The sequence below is a fragment of the Notolepis coatsorum genome, assembly GCF_963971535.1.
Source record: "Notolepis coatsorum genome assembly, chromosome: 2".
Lineage (NCBI taxonomy): Eukaryota > Metazoa > Chordata > Actinopteri > Aulopiformes > Paralepididae > Notolepis > Notolepis coatsorum.
In genome coordinates, this window is record NC_140166.1 from 106,065,839 (window position 1) to 106,083,380 (window position 17,542).

Here is a 17,542-nt window from a genome sequence, read left to right on the forward strand (position 1 = left end):
TATGATTCTTGTCTTTGTGCGACACAAGAATGGCTGAATCGTCAGCATATAAAAATAACGGGCTGGTGCAGTGCAGGCAGCTTTCATGTCATTGATGTACAGCAGGAAGAGCAAGGGCCCAATACTCAATACTCATTTAGCTCATTTTTACTCAATAATCATTTAGCTCATTTTAACTCCATACTCATTGAGCTCATGTTTTCCGCCTCTCACTTGGAAGGGCATCTAAGAGGTATTCACGAGTTTTCATCAGAAAGGCACCTGTAGGGAACCTCAGGTTTATCACATCGTAAGAACACCTACTGTATGGCATCACATCACATTTTCTCCACTGGAGGGGCATCCATTAGGAAACCTTCCAACATTCACATGTAAAGGGTAGAGATAACCTTTATAGCACTACATCCCATTTTGTCCACTGGAAAGGGCACCCTTTGGGACACTGTCATGTAGTGGCAGCATAGAAGGCACTTTATCCCGGCACCGTTTACTTTTGGAAGGGCACCCATAGGGAATGTCAAGTTTAGACCATTGGAAGGGCACCCATAGGGAATGTCAAGTTTAGACCATTGGAAGGGCACCCATAGGGCACTGCATCACATGTTATCCACTAACAGAACACTCATTAAGACACATTATTTAATTTTGTTTTCTCATGTAATAATTATAATAATAATAATAATAATAATAATTTAGGACCTGCTCCGAGGTCATCATTTGGCACACATGCGAACCATGCATACAATGCGTATCTGCGATTAACCCATCCCGTCGTCCTTCCCCCCCAAGGGCAGCCGGGAGCAGACAGGCGCCACGTGAGCCGCGCCAGGGGACCAATCCAAGTGCTCCTGTCCGTCTTCGTCAAGGACGCCACAGCGTTAGCGATCTTGTTGTTGTGCATGTTTTTCCATTGGGTTTATCTTATCGGGGGGGGAAACCCTTGCGAGCACGGGGAGAACATGCAAACTCCACACAGAAAGGCCTGGGAGATACCCCACCTGGGTAACTGGCATCATGGAAACCTGGTCCCCAAGCAGGATTCGAACCCTGGACCTTCTTGCTGTGAGGCGACAGTGTTAACCACTACACCACCGTGTGTAGCCAATAGGGCACATCCTCTCGTTTATGCCACTCAAGAGGGCACTTTAGGCAACCGCAGAGATACGGCCACCTCTTCTCCCCTTCCAGTAATGGAGGACCATTGGGAAGAGGCACATACCCTCAATTTGAAGTCTCCTCATCCACAGAGCTGGACTCAGTGGCTAAGAGATGTGATGCAGAATATTAAACATGAGAAGTTGAGACTCACAGTCTGGGGATCCGCTGATAAGTTTGAGTATACTAATTTCTGGAGTAGCTACTTGAGGGAGAGGCTGGATGATGTCCCATAGTTCTGATTGGCTGTTTTTATTTATTTTACATTTTTTATTGTTTTCTTTTTTGTCTTATTGTAACAGGTCAAGTACATCGACCTGCTTTAAAACCACCTCCATTGTGCCAGTGCCGAAACACTCCTCTGCCATGAGCCTCAATGACCTTACACTCACCCCGATTATCATGAGGTGCTTCGAGAGGCTGGTCCTGGCTAACCTCAAATCAGGAGCAAGTTTAACATCCAATCACACACACTGAGTTACAAAAGGCACTTAACTGGGGTGGGGGGGGGGGGCAAAATTGGTGGATGGAGGACAAAGTTGGAGGACGCAACTGAAACCAACGTTGTAGAAAGGAGTATGTGCAACACACTGTCAGAGACTTCCGCCTGGCCTGGAGTGATCCGCCATCTTTACTGTGGGCTCTCGTTATTACTTGTCAGACGATCCTCAGGCCCTCTCCCGACAAGGCATGTTGTTCATAGCTATACCCAATCATGTATCAATTAGTCAATAATGTCCAAAAGTTCTGGGCACAGCTGTGAAAGAGTGTGTAGCACCTAGTTCAAGCTGTTCAGAGATGTGTCTCAATGCACAGTAATCCATAGGCATAAACTCAACGTTATTCCAACAGTTTTTATAATCCAGGGGGTATGTTACACTCCCAGACCAGCCCAAGTCTGGGACAGTATAAACAATAAGAGTCACTACCCCACACAAGGAATTGACAGTAGTATCATAGCGCCATCTAGCGCTCACCTGCAGATGATGCAGTCAGTAAGGATCCTCTCTGATTGCATTAAAAATATGCTGTTGTTACAATTAGTTTATTTGTTACAAGTGTTATCTGTTTAGGTTGTTCTTTGTGTTGGTATTCTGATCCTGTGTTTTGTATAGCCTAGTCCTTGTTCCTGTTGTTTTGATTATTGTTTTGTTCTAAGTGCCTGTCTCTCCCCAGCTGTTTTTCATTATTAATTAGTGTCAGTATTTATTGCTTGTTGGTTGGTTGGGTTATTGTGGCGTCATTGTCTCCGCGTTGTCCCTGTGTCGTGCCCGTGTTCCCTGGTGTTTTGTCAAGTGAGTTTGTGCCTGCATGTCTACTCCTGTCGTTTTCTTGTTTTCACCTCGTTGTTATGTTAGCGACCAGTGCCAGTGCCTTTCGTTTGTTTTGTATTTTGGTTATGATTCAGTCAAATTCCCTTCATTAAGTATCACCCTTCGTCTCTGTCTCGGCTCTTTCATCCTTGTCTGCAAACTGTGTTCTCCTCACCTTCAGCATCACCCCCAATCGTAACAGTGGTATATTCCAACAGTCAAAGTAATCTTCCAGTGTTTAAAAAAGAAAAACATGTTCACATGTGAATCCCAAGTGCACGTATGATTTTGGTAACTAGCGTTAAAATATATAATATAATATATAAAATATAGAAATAATTTTATAGGTACAGTACAAGCAGGGAGGGGAGGATATGAGGAGCACTGTCCTGTCAATTGGTGGCATTTCTCATTTATTTTCAGTGTGTTTTTGTTTAAATGTTGTTTTAAAAAAAAATTGATTAAAAATACTGTGGGAAGATGTCCTCCATTGGGTGTAATGTGTTTTGATGTATCAATGTATATCAATGTATCAATGGTTGCAGAGAAAGTGAACCTTTAACGCGTTATCCCTACATGCTTGGGATGTTGTAGGTAACCGAATATACACTGAAGATTCAATACAACATAGTCTCTAACGCCTACACACCAATTACCATGATGGTTCTCCCTCAGAGAGATAAACAATTAAATAGAGATAGGCATAATTGCGTGTATGTTTTAGGTTCAAGCATAGCCCTTGTGTTCGGAGCTTTTTGGATAAGCACCAGCAGCAGCCATACTCCGCTCACCAAGCGGGCTGTGTGACACATATCGAGCGCTCTCGTTGGAAGCAAGATGACGTACTGTATGGGGAGAGGCGGCTGGTTCACATTCTGCCAAGACACTGCGCAAGATCCTATCCAAGATAGAGACAGAGAAAAGCAACCACACGCCAGTCTCTGGTGGAAGAAGCAAAGCTCGATGGAAATATAGTATTTGCTATCTTGCTGCACGGATAATAGTAGAACAGGACAGCCTGTTTATTTACCCACAGTGTTGCGGAGGCCGTCTGTAGTGGATCTTTTATGGAAGCTGGCTCGGTGGGACGGGGAGAGGAGATGGTTAGGCAGGGGACGAGGCGACAGCTGAGTTGGGTATAACATGAGAAACATGTAGCTAGGCAGCTAGTAGTTAGTTGTCGTTGCAGATAACTAACTGGATACAAGCCCTGTGCATGTTTTAGATCTGGTCAAATTACAACGCACGGGTTGTAAACATGGCCACGAATGGCAACAATCTGGTACCTGGGATGGGAGAAATCATCCAGCTCAACGTCGGTGGGACAAGGTACAGTAACGGTTACCTCTTTCACCGCTTGGTCGATCAGCTGAGCCGAAGTGTTGTATACCATGTATAATACAACCTTACAATTGTGCATAATAATAATATATAATAATAATAATGCATGGATCATATACTCTCTGTCAGGATCTATGGGTAACAGTACTGTATATGTCACAAATGTAACAGTACTATACCTGTATCTGTATGTCATGTATGTCCCTATGCCATAAATGTCATGATGTCATGTATGTTGTGTTGTGTTAACTTGTGTATGTCATAAATGTCACTATGAATTGAAAATGGGGGACCCTGATGTAAACAAGACAAACGTCTTTCTCTGGTCTGCATCCCCTTAACAATTGTATGTATTGAGCCGTACTGTATTATTTGTACCCATTCTGCAATCTGTTAAATAAAGTTTTCATTCATTCATTCATTCATTCATTCATTCATTCATTCATTCATTCATTCATTCATTCATTCATTCATACAGTAGATACACTCTTGGCATTCTCTCTCTCTCTCACACACACACACACACACACACACACACACACACACACACACACACACACACACACACACACACACACACACACACACACACACACATGATATTATAATAATATTGAATTATTTCCCCAGCCCTATGTCTACCCCACTCCTTTCCTTGTCATGATGATGATAATAATAATACTAATGTTATTGATCCATGACAGATTCAGCACCTCCAGACAAACCCTGATGTGGATCCCAGATTCTTTCTTCTCAAGGTGGGTCACACGCAGGTCACACGCAGGTCACACGCAGGACACAACCAGACAATAATTGTGGCCACTAGCAGGTCAGTCTAGCTGTCATCTCTACCCTCGCTGGCTGTTTTAATCCAGTAAGCCAGTGATACCCTGCAAGGTCATTTAGCATATTTTCTCTAATATTTTATTTGAACTCTCTGAAGTCGAGCGTATTACTGAGGTTCTCTCACCAGCTCAGTTTTAAGGCTAGAGCGAAGATATAGGTATTAGGTATCGTATAAAATCAGGGACATAGAGGAATCAGCCATACAAGCCCAGTTGGGTGGGTAAGCCCAATTACAATGTGGTCCCTCGACCTCTCACCTTTTAGATAATTAAATGTAAGTCTCATTGGAACCATAAGACGTTTTCAGCTATAACCAGATCCAATGTATTCTAGTTCCATGCAGTTAAGGGTTGAAACCATTCAGTTTTGTACAAAGACGTTATTATTATTATTATTTTTTACTTTATTAATAAGAATATCCACACACTGTATATCATGCTCCCATATTGGTTTTAATCACACAACATTTCCAACTGAAAGGTGCAGACTGCAGACCTTTCACGCTGAAATGGTGTGTAAATAAAATGGGAGCATAATATATACAGTGTGTGGATATTCTATTATTATTATTATTATTATTATTATTATTATTATTATTATTATTATTATTATTATTATTATTATTATTATTATTATTATTATTATTATTATTATTATTATTATTATTATTTTTACTTACCTGTAAAGCTGAGACTGCAATTTAAATACCCTAGTATATATACTGAACCACAGAATCACCATCAAGGTAAAATGTTTGTCAAAAACAAATATGCAGCATAAAAACAAGCATACAGACCCCGTGTCACTACATCCTCTCCATCCTACTGCATGGGTAGAATTAAAGGTTTCAGAGTGAATCATCAGTGCTGTTCCAACTGAGAGTGAGAAGAGCCCCTATGATTCACCTACTTTCTACTGCGAAGAATACGACTTCAAATCTCTTGACATACCCCCCGCTAGCCTACAGCAGGTTGTTTAAAAAGAGTGTCCAATGTCCATCATCAGTTTTAGCCAGCTGTGCTTTTGATCAAGCATGTACTAGTTACCAAAGTTCTACACTGCTAGAAAAAAGCTGTTGGTTTTTTCCAGTCAACGTGCTTTCAAACCCCGAGGCATTGTGCTCTGTGCCTTGCTTGCTTAGTTTCAAGGCAATACTGCGTCCTCTGTTGAAAACAATGATCTAGCTCAGCGTAGTTCTGTGCCTGCGCTGGCCAAGTAGCCTTTGATGTACCGAATTTTGAGGGTAAGAAAGGAAGCAATAGCCAATTCTGGGTGTAACAGAAAGGTAATATAACTAATATGGCTGTACCGAATGTCATTCTTTAACATTCAAAGCTTCGATTGAAGTATTCGAACGAAGCTTCGAATGTCTATAAAAAAATATTTACTTAAAAAATTTTAAAACGAAATCCTCAATTTTAATAAAGTGATTAATCTGATTAAATGAGTATTTTTCTTTTATTAAATCAACTTTCTTTAATGAATATAACTCATCAGTTTCGTCAACATAAATAATCCAATAAGGGCACGGTTGGTATGAAAGTGATGGTGACGTCTTATGTATAATATTATAATATTAGTGTTTTTTTTATTTTATTAAAAATTATAAATTTGAATGTTGATTTAGAATTTGAATGTCAACATTATGATCGAAGCTTCGAAGCATTCGGTAGAGCCCTAATAACTAATATACTATAACAAATTCCTGCTCCCAGGGAGTAATAAGTAAAGTAATAGTATATTTATTTTTAAATGAGTAACGATTAGCCAGATATATAACCTTTTTTGAGTAACAAGCCTAACTCTGGCACACACACACACACACACACACACACACACACACACACACACACACACACACACACACACACACACACACACACACACAGGCACGTGCACACATAGAGGCCAAGGGGTGCTTGAGCACCTGCCTTTTTGAGCCTCATCAAAAAAGTGCCCTTTTTGAAAAAATAAAATAAAAAATGATTTAAATTTTTTATTTTTTTTACCGTTACGCATATAGACTGCCCTTCCAACTGAAAAATGTCAGGATAGAATCAAAATATTAGGTAAAGAGAGAGAGATGCCCCATATTCCATTGCAGTTTGCACGGCCTCCTCAGCGTGCCTCTCCGCGGACCTATATATTTTATGCATAGCGTGGGTGGTGGTGATGATGATGATAGAAACCGCTGTGGTGCATACAGTTGAATGCTGGTATTACACTCATTGAGGGACACGAAGAAGTCAAGTCCAGGGGCGTCATTCTGGTATGGCAAGGTATGGCACTCGCCATACCTTGGCAAATAAAAAATTAATAAAAATAAAAAATTATCAAAAAAAAATTATAATAAATTTAATTACAATTTTTTATGTTGATTTAGAATTCGAATGTCAACATTATGAACGAAGCTTCGAACTATTCGGTACAGCCCTAGCATGTTTTGATATAGTCAATTATCTCACTTTTACTAGGTGACTTTTACTGTGACTAACTGAAATATGCCCAAAAAAAAGGAAAATGCGGAGTTTGGAATGGAGAAATTCGTAACACTAAAATGTGGCAGCAACAACGGAACTACTTGCTATAAAACATTCAGAGAAAATAATTGAATGTGATGTGATTTCATGTTGAGTAACATTATAATTTACTGCATTTTGAGGTGAAATGTGAGTTTTAAAGATGTTTTAAATTGTTTTGTTTTATTGTTTTATTGTGGATCCCCATTAGTCTACACCAAAGTGAGACTACTCTTCCTGGGGTCCAAACATTAAAAATACAAACACACACAAAAAAAAGTAAAATAAAAATATAAAACCACAAACATTGAAGTACTCACAAGAAAACATCACAACGAACAAAACAGTGAATAAAAGTTAGATATCACAATTCTCAACCATAAAATACAAATGACATATTCAGTCCATAAGAACAAAACAGATCAAAATCATATATATTATTTGAACTCATATTATAGCATAATTTTTCTCACGTCACCGATCACCTTTATATTTCCATACTAATTTCAAAAGTCAATGGCCAAAATGTAACTCATTATTCATGAGCGCAATTTAAATTTTTTTTTTAAACATAAATTTGTTCCTTATCATAGTTATATTTCTGGGTATTTTATTCCAATAAGCAACTGCTCTATATATTACCGTCTTTTTCAGAGCATTTGTTTTTGGTAGAGGTAAAGTAAAGCATGAATCTAATGCTTGCCTTGTGCTATATCCATGTCTCATATTAGTTGGGTACAGTTGTGAGCGCAAACCCTCCGGTTTCCCAGTATTACAGATATTAAACAAAAAAGTTACCAGGCTACCTCTGTTCCACTGTCCTCCAGGTCAGTGCGGCATGCATCACTCCAACACTACTCCTCACAGAGCAGCGCAGAGCGAGGCGCGCCGCCCTGTTCTGAGCTAACTGGAGTTTGTTCAGATCAAGCCTAGAGGCGTTAGACCATATAGTAGGACAGTAGTCTGTCCAGTCGTGATAAGACCAAAGATTGTAGTACAAGCTTTGCTGTACCATTAGTCAACAGATTTCTACACCTTCTGATCATTGAAGTACCACAGCTCATCTTAGCCACCATATTGCTAATGTGTTTCGACCAAGAAAGTGTTTCATCTATTACAACTATCTACATCTATTAAGATAAGATAAGATAAGATAAGATATTCCTTTATTAATCCCCTTGGGGAAATTCATGACACACACATACAGCTCAACGTCTCATAAATGATATTAACAACAACACAATCATTACATTTTTACAGTAACAATGGCACAGCATAAATTCAACAGACATGCACATTTGTTGATACATGTCAGCATTACAGGAGGCCTGAGACACTGTATGCGATAGCCGGCAGCCTACGTATGGCTGTGGCGCCTGGTGAACTGGAGGGAGGGCGGAGTGGGGGGGGGGGGGGGGGGGGGGGCGGTTAAGGAATTTGGTTGTGGAGCAGTCAAGGGGGGGGTGGGCCCCCACCGTCGAGCATCAGAGGCAGCCTACGTATGGCTGTGGCGCCAGATGAGTCACAACAGCAGGTGCGGATGGGGTGGGTTGGGGTGGGTGGTGGGGTGGGGGTAGGGGGGGGCCTCATCAATCTTATCGCTTTCAGCTAGTACAGACCGTCCCCTCTTTCCCAGAATCTCACATCGCCGGCGAGTCAACTCCTCCGCGTTGACCCTGGCCTCGGTCCGTTCCACAGCAGAAAGGATAAGGAGGGTGTGGGAGGGGGGAGGGGGGGGGGGTGATAACAGATGCAGCTCGAGGCAGATATGCCGCATATAGTTAAAAAAACAGGTCAATTTTGTCTAATCATCGTCACCATCCTCGTATCCCCTATTACGGTACGGTGGCATTTTTATTTTCACGTCCCTGATTTCCGACGTCATGTCCAGTATGGCCTGTGACCGCGAAAGTTCCTCCGCATGGTTAGAAGCAAGTCTCTCAAGAATTGTCTTCAAGCATGACTGTTCGTCTACATGATAGAGTTCGCCTCTTTCCAACATGGTCTTGGAGCTCAATTGTTCATCACCGCGCAGGGTACTTAGATCAGCGATCTTCTTAAACAGTTCCATCAGGTTATCCTTGATCCCGGCCAGATCCCTGGCCTGGGAAATCAACTTCTTCCGAATTAGCTTCAGACAGTACCAGATCCAGCAGCTGACGGTGCCCAGGCCGAGCAGCATGACAATTAGAAGATATACGTCCTCAACGTCGTTTATCTCCAGTGGGAAAAAGCATATTGCGAGCCAGGTCCCGTAAGAATTTATGGTGTATCCCGCCTGATAGCTCTCAAGAGGGCATAATGGGTCATCCGCATTCTGCTTCCTTGTAGAGAATATGCGATCAATCGCTGTAAAAGCCCAGCTTATTAGATCCATATTACGGTCAAAAGTCGAGTTGAGTTGAGGATTCTGCTGTAAAAAAGAAAGAAGAAAAAGGCCAAAACGTCTGAGCGTTCTCCAGCGAGTGCAGATCTAGGCTCCGGTGAAAACGAGCTGTAAGGGCTGGTACGGATGTCTCCAAGCGGATAAGAGAGAGGCCTTGAGGTGTTTTCTCTGGAGGAGGGAGAGGAGATAAAAATGCGACTGCTCCTGGGAAGAGAGAGTAGGGAAAGCAACACAATCTACTACAAATGAATCACAATCTCTGCCAAAAGGCTGGGAATTGTACAGTGAATGGTTGTGATGGTAACTAAGGACTCTGGCAGAAACCACTGGATGGTGCATGTGTAGAAACTGGTGGAAAAAGGCATTTTCTATAATAAAATTGGCCCTTCTGGCCAAATTATCCATTCTGTTTCATTAATTTATCAGTGACTTCAAATGTTAAAGAATAACAATGATATGTACAACAGATTCTTAGATACGGATGACTCCTCATTTAAAGAGATAGGGGTCAGGTCTTGTTAGTCTCCGTTATCAAGATGGCGACCTCTCTTTAGAGAGGCTTTGACTAAAGTATGTACAGCCAGTACTGTACATATAGTCTTCTGTACCCTCTCCATAATTTGAGCTATTCACAGTATTTCGTCATCATCACAGACATCTTGGTAGGCAAACAGCAGGTAATTGTAATAAAATAACAGGTGATCATCATTAAGACGACCATAGCCAATGAGCTGTGTTGATAGCATTGCATCATATTCATTACATGTCATGAGAATACTATGAATTTAGAACAATACTAGCCATTGGCTTGTGGGCACATTATAAGTGGCCATCCATCATCAGATTACATCATGTGTTACTTCCTTTCTAACAGGAAGGTCAGTAGAGATAGATGGTAAAGACAAGAGATGTGCGACATACAGCATAGTATAAACCAAGGTATTTAGAAGGGAAAAAAAGGTTGAGACGTGATGACAATGCAGAAATCCAAATTTTGTTTGCTCAAGTATCCCACATTTCAATTAAGTCATGCTTAAAATGTTAAATATATTCATTCTGATTCAGTTTTTGTCCTTATTAGCCACTATCCGTTCACTAATGCATCGCAAGTAGCCTAGTCTACACACCAGCGCACACATTTAAGCACTGCTGGCTAGAGCTGTGTTGTTGACAAAATAGCCAAATCATGTTGTGATGCTAAACAAATACCCAAGCGATAAAACTGTTACACCAAAAGGAAGCGTTAACAGACATTTATAGACGTTATTTTAAATGTTTTGTTATGCTATATGTGAAACTATACGGGCTGTACCGAATGCTTCGAAGCTTCGATCATAATGTTGACATTCGAATTCTAAATCAACATTTGAATTTTTTATTTTTAATAAAATAAATAATAATAATAATAATTTTAAACTTTTTTTTGTTGTGTCTATTCAATCTGTTTAAACCAATGGGGGTTTTCTTCACAGTTGCAGTTAAAGATTAGGCTACACTAATATTATAATATTATACTAGTATAAGACGTCACCATCACTTTCATACCAACCGTGCCCTTTTTGGATTATTTATGTTGACGAAACTGATGAGGTATATTCATTAAAGAAAGTTGATTTAATAAAAGAAAAATACTAATTTAATCAGATTAATCACTTTATTCAAATTGAGGATTTAGTTTATAATTTTTTTTTTTTTTTTTTTTTTTTTTTTAATAAGTAAAAAATTTTTAATAGACATTCGAAGCTTCGTTCGAATACTTCAATCGAAGCTTCGAATGTTAAAAAATGACATTCGGTACAGTCCTACTATACCGTATGTATGCTGCCTTCTGGCCCAGGGCCTATTTAAAATGGAGATGGAAATCTCAATGTGATTACCCGGTTTAAATGAAGGATGAATAGAAATAAATTCATTCCTTTTCCAAATTTTTCAAAACCAAAGACATCACTGTTTGAAACAAAGTGAATCAACATTACACCTAGAGGTGTCTTTGTATGGTAAAGGTGATGGGAGGGTAGGAACACAAACAAATCATTTCTCATTTCAAACAGTCCTCCAAGGATCCAGCATTTCTCTTATTATTGCGTTATTATTCCCTAAAAAACAAAACGACACAGTGCATCTTTAACTTAAATGGGACAGTTAGTGACTGGTGTAGCTAATGGTAATCCTAATTTAATATTTGTATCAGTGCTGGAGCATAGTAGGAAGATGTGGCAAAAGATGTATGTGCCTAAATCTAAATGTGTGTTTCTAGCCCCTGCAAGTATCCAGGCTGCATCTATTCTTTCCCCAATACATTTCCAGTTCCGCGTTCGCGTTCTGCGATCTGATTGGCCACGGACGTTTCTGGTGGGATCTGATTGGCCATTGACGTTTCTGGTCATGTGACATGTGCGCCCAATCACGTGACGCGCCCATTTCCGCCTCGAAGAGCAGCAAACTAATTAACGCCAAGTTTATCACCGGTTAAGCTTAGGCGGCTCTTTCTAAGTTGGTTAAGGTTAGAGTTTGGAATCAGGGCTGGCGTTCTATCGCCCTGCTCTAAGACAAACTCTAACCTTAACCAACTTCGAAAGAGTGCCTAAGCTTAACCGGCGAAAGAACTTGCCGTCACACGATTGGCGCGACCAGAAACGTCAGTGGCCAATCAGAGCGCAGAAGGTGAACGCGGAACTGGAAATGTATTGGGGAAAGAATTCAGGCCTCCAGGCTCCATGCGTTAGTACACTTGTCATGTGGGAATAGGCAGGGACCCAGTCTGGGTGGGTGCTGAGCTACTGTATGTGGTACAGACCCAAATCGTGGTATTTTCTTTGCTCGGTAGAGTTGTTTCCTCAACTACTTTCAAGAAAAATAATTGAAGGATATCTACATCAGTCTATTCTTTGCTAGATAGAGTGTCACAAGCTCATATGAAGTTGGAAGACGGAATGGGCAAGCGGGTGGAATCCCTGTTGCCTAGACACATAAGGTGAACTCTCACAATACAATTCTGCTACAGAGGCCGTGCCTCCTTAGTGGTGCAACACCTGAAATCCACAGCGACACATCTAAACAATTAGGCACTTATTGGCTCAATTTGACTCCATACTTGCACCTGGCTTAAGTCTACTGGAGCAAACCAATTAATAGACTCAACCCCACCCCACCACTTCCATGTCTGCCATGCGCTTGCTTTTGATGAAATGATGCCCCTGCCTTCTATGTAGAAACTGGGAACTGTGTCAGAGTTAAAGGAACACGCCAACATTTTGGGAAATTATCGTCTTTTTGGGACGGTGCCGGTTAGCCTTCGGGAGAGGTGTTAGTTGGACAATGCCTAGTTGGACAATGCCTAGGCTAACCGTCACTGTCCGCTTCCATTCATTGTGCTGTGAATGAATGAATGAATGAAAACTTTATTTAACAGATTGCAGAATGGGTACAATACAGTACGGCTCAATACATACAATTGTTAAGGGGATGCAGACCTGAGAAAGACGTTTGTCTTGTTTCCATCAGGGTCCCCCATTTTCAATTCATATAGACATTTATGACATACATAACATACATGACATTTATGGCATAGGGACATATAGGTATTTAGTACTGATACATTTGTGACATAGGCGGTATTCAAATATACAGTACTGTTACCCCTAGATCCTGACAGAGTATATACATATATACTGTGCTAGGCTAACGTGCAGCCAGATAGCTTTACTACTGAACGCACAGAGAGGAAACTGGTATATGTCTTCTTGTCTCTCTCTGGAGAAGACGATTAGCTAATTTGCCAAAATGTTGGCGTGTTCCTTTTAACTAGAGCACTAGGTTTATTTGTGTGTGTGTTGTTTTCCAGTTTGCTCAGTGGGAGGATATCAACTCTCCGGGATGAAACTGGAGCTGTAAGTACTGCTGTAACAGTGTTGTCTTATACTAAAGGAAAGGATATGCGTGGCCTTCATCTTTATCATTTTACATAGTATTTTTTTACTTAAAATTAACTCATCATTTCAACTTGACCAATTCCATTTAGTTAATGAACAGCCATTGTTATGAGCTTCTTTTATCATGGAAAAAGTAACCTAGCGTCCATTTTTATTCTCATAACAGAGTGGCCAGAATCTACTGTCACACAAAGCATAAGAAAACGGAGAGTATCATTGTCTGTTTTTAAATTAAAGCTTATTGTGTGTTTGCATAAACAACAGCATGGCTAATGTAACATATCCTTGTGGTTCAATCTCATCAATCGGACCATGAATGAGCCATATTTGTAGAAACAGCAGTGACAGCTACATTGATGCTTGTATAGGTTGTGAAATCTTATTGTCACCTGCTTCTCTTTTCTCTAGATATTTATCGACAGGGACCCAACAGCTTTCGCACCCATCTTGAATTTCCTCAGAACAAAAGAACTGGACTTGCGGTAAAAAGGCTTACGGAGAATAATGTTCTATATAGTTACTGTTCAGGGTTCTGATGTGTCTTACAGATGTGTTTTCTCTGTGTAGGGGGGTAAGCATCAACATCCTTCGGCATGAGGCAGAGTTCTATGGCATAACTCCACTAGGTATGTTCTAGGAAATGATTAAAGGGGAAGTTCACCCAAAGTTCTATCCATCTCCCCTTACCCTATCCATCCAGATAGGTTCAGTGTGATTTGCCTTACCCTATCCATCCAGATAGGTTCAGTGTGATTTGCCTTACCCTATCCATCCAGATATGTTCAGTGTGATTTGCCTTACCCTATCCATTCCAGATAGGTTCAGAGTGATTTGCCTTAATAATAATAATAAATTCAATTTATAATGCACTTTATATGTGTGACAATCTCAAAGTGCTACAATACATGAAAGGAGGTAAAGATAAAAAAAATAAAATGAATAAAAACAATTAAAATTAATAAAACAACCAATGAAATGGAAGAAACATTTCCTTGTCACTGTGTGTTTATAGCACATGTTTTGTAAAGAGATTACTTTAGTTACATGTCACTGTGTGTAAACTTTATAGCACATGTTTTGTAATCAGATTACTTTAGTTACATGTCAGCTGTGTGTGTTTATAGCACATGTTTTGTAAAGAGATGACTTTAGTTACATGTCACTGTGTGTGTTTATAGCACATGTTTTGTAATCAGATGACTTTAGTTACATGTCAGCTGTGTGTGTTTATAGCACATGTTTTGTAAAGAGATGACTTTAGTTACATGTCACTGTGTGTGTTTATAGCACATGTTTTGTAAAGAGATGACTTTAGTTACATGTCACTGTGTGTGTTTATAGCACATGTTTTGTAATCAGATGACTTTAGTTACATGTCAGCTGTGTGTGTTTATAGCACATGTTTTGTAAAGAGATGACTTTAGTTACATGTACATGTAATAAAACAACCAATGAAATGGAAGAAACATTTCCTTATTTGTCTTACCCTATCCATCCAGATAGGTTCGGCGTGATTTGCCTTACCCTATCCATCCAGATAGGTTCAGTGTGATTTGCCTTACCCTATCCATCCAGATAGGTTCGGCGTGATTTGCCTTACCCTATCCATCCAGATAGGTTCAGTGTGATTTGCCTAGTTCTGGAAGAACCTGCTGTGGAGATGTCTGCCGTCACTCCAATACAAATGGACCCGGAAACCATGACCCCGTTACTCAAGATAATCCACAGACCTTGTTGTGAGCAGTTTCATGCAGGAACTATTTTCTACCAAACTATAGTACACACCCATAATAATGAATAGGGGTGTTGTTCTGTGGAAACTAGTTCCTACATGAAACTGCTCACAACAAGGTCTGTGGATTATCCTGAGTAACCGGGTCATGATTTTGCTTTTGAGTGTTTTGGTGCTTTGAGTGCCACATACTGTACCAGGTACCATTCAGCTCCATTGTATTGAAGTGACAGCTGACTTGTCCACAAGATATATAATATAATATAATGGGATATAATATAATATAGTATAATATAATAGGATATAATTAATAGGATATACCAACCTCCTTGTCAGCAAAAACATATTGGAACATCCCCATTGATAACTATCCCCCCTGAGATCCTTTCTTCACAAATACCTCATTCAGCAATTATTCCCCCTAGCACATGTTTTTATAAAGAGATGACTTTAGTTACATGTCAGCTGTGTGTGTTTATAGCACATGTTTTTATAAAGAGATGACTTTAGTTACATGTCAGCTGTGTGTGTTTATAGCACATGTTTTTATAAAGAGATGACTTTAGTTACATGTCAGTGTGTGTTTATACATGTTTTATAAAGAGATGACTTTAGTTACATGTCAGCTGTGTGTGTTTATAGCACATGTTTTTATAAAGAGATGACTTTAGTTACATGTCAGCTGTGTGTGTTTATAGCACATGTTTTTATAAAGAGATGACTTTAGTTACATGTCAGCTGTGTGTGTTTATAGCACATGTTTTTATAAAGAGATGACTTTAGTTACATGTCAGCTGTGTGTGTTTATAGCACATGTTTTTATAAAGAGATGACTTTAGTTACATGTCCGCTGTGTGTGTTTATAGCACATGTTTTTATAAAGAGATGACTTTAGTTACATGTCCGCTGTGTGTGTTTATAGCACATGTTTTTATAAAGAGATGACTTTAGTTACATGTCAGCTGTGTGTGTTTATAGCACATGTTTTTATAAAGAGATGACTTTAGTTACATGTCAGCTGTGTGTGTTTATAGCACATGTTTTTATAAAGAGATGACTTTAGTTACATGTCAGCTGTGTGTGTTTATAGCACATGTTTTTATAAAGAGATGACTTTAGTTACATGTCAGCTGTGTGTGTTTATAGCACATGTTTTTATAAAGAGATGACTTTAGTTACATGTCAGCTGTGTGTGTTTATAGCACATGTTTTGTAATCGGATTACTTTAGTTACATGTCAACTGTGTGTGTTTATAGCACATGTTTTGTAAAGAGATTACTTTAGTTACATGTCAGCTGTGTGTGTTTATAGCACATGTTTTGTAAAGAGATGACTTTAGTTACATGTCAGCTGTGTGTTTATACATGTTTTGTAAAGAGATGACTTTAGTTACATGTCAACTGTGTGTGTTTATAGCACAGTATTTGTAATCGGATTACTTTAGTTACATGTCAGCTGTGTGTGTTTATAGCACAGCGTTTGTAATGAGATTACTTTAGTTACATGTCAGCTGTGTGTGTTTATAGCACATGTTTTGTAATCAGATTACTTTAGTTACATGTCAGCTGTGTGTGTTTATAGCACAGTATTTGTAATCGGATTACTTTAGTTACATGTCAGCTGTGTGTGTTTATAGCACAGTGTTTGTAATGAGATTACTTTAGTTACATGTCAGCTGTGTGTGTTTATAGCACATGTTTTGTAAAGAGATGACTTTAGTTACATGTCAGCTGTGTGTGTTTATAGCACAGTATTTGTAATCGGATTACTTTAGTTACATGTCAGCTGTGTGTGTTTATAGCACAGTGTTTGTAATGAGATTACTTTAGTTACATGTCAGCTGTGTGTGTTTATGGCACAGCGTTTGTAATGAGATTACTTTAGTTACATGTCAGCTGTGTGTGTTTATAGCACATGTTTTGTAATGAGATTACTTTAGTTACATGTCAGCTGTGTGTGTTTATAGCACAGTATTTGTAATCGGATTACTTTAGTTACATGTCAGCTGTGTGTGTTTATAGCACAGTGTTTGTAATGAGATTACTTTAGTTACATGTCAGCTGTGTGTGTTTATAGCACAGCGTTTGTAATGAGATTACTTTAGTTACATGTCAGCTGTGTGTGTTTATAGCACATGTTTTGTAATCAGATTACTTTAGTTACATGTCAGCTGTGTGTGTTTATAGCACAGTATTTGTAATCGGATTACTTTAGTTACATGTCAGCTGTGTGTGTTTATAGCACAGTGTTTGTAATGAGATTACTTTAGTTACATGTCAGCTGTGTGTGTTTATAGCACAGTATTTGTAATCGGATT

The 17,542-nt window shown here is 39.5% G+C and overlaps 1 protein-coding gene across 3 annotated transcripts in view; it reads left to right on the forward strand.

Annotated features, from left to right (window-relative positions):
* The first annotated feature begins 3,401 nt into the window (after window positions 1–3,401).
* The window catches only part of kctd3 (potassium channel tetramerization domain containing 3), a 98,445-nt gene continuing 84,304 nt past the window's right edge, over window positions 3,402–17,542 (forward strand). For all 3 annotated transcript variants that reach the window (XR_014620858.1, XM_084337912.1, XM_084337913.1), the window contains exons 1-5: window positions 3,402–3,797; window positions 4,514–4,567; window positions 13,405–13,450; window positions 13,901–13,974; window positions 14,060–14,118. Coding sequence is in view for 2 of the 3 variants with exons in the window: in XM_084337912.1 (XP_084194038.1) it covers window positions 3,727–3,797; window positions 4,514–4,567; window positions 13,405–13,450; window positions 13,901–13,974; window positions 14,060–14,118 (304 nt within the window). In the remaining variant the exon portion in view is untranslated. The remainder of the gene's footprint in view (window positions 3,798–4,513; window positions 4,568–13,404; window positions 13,451–13,900; window positions 13,975–14,059; window positions 14,119–17,542) is intronic.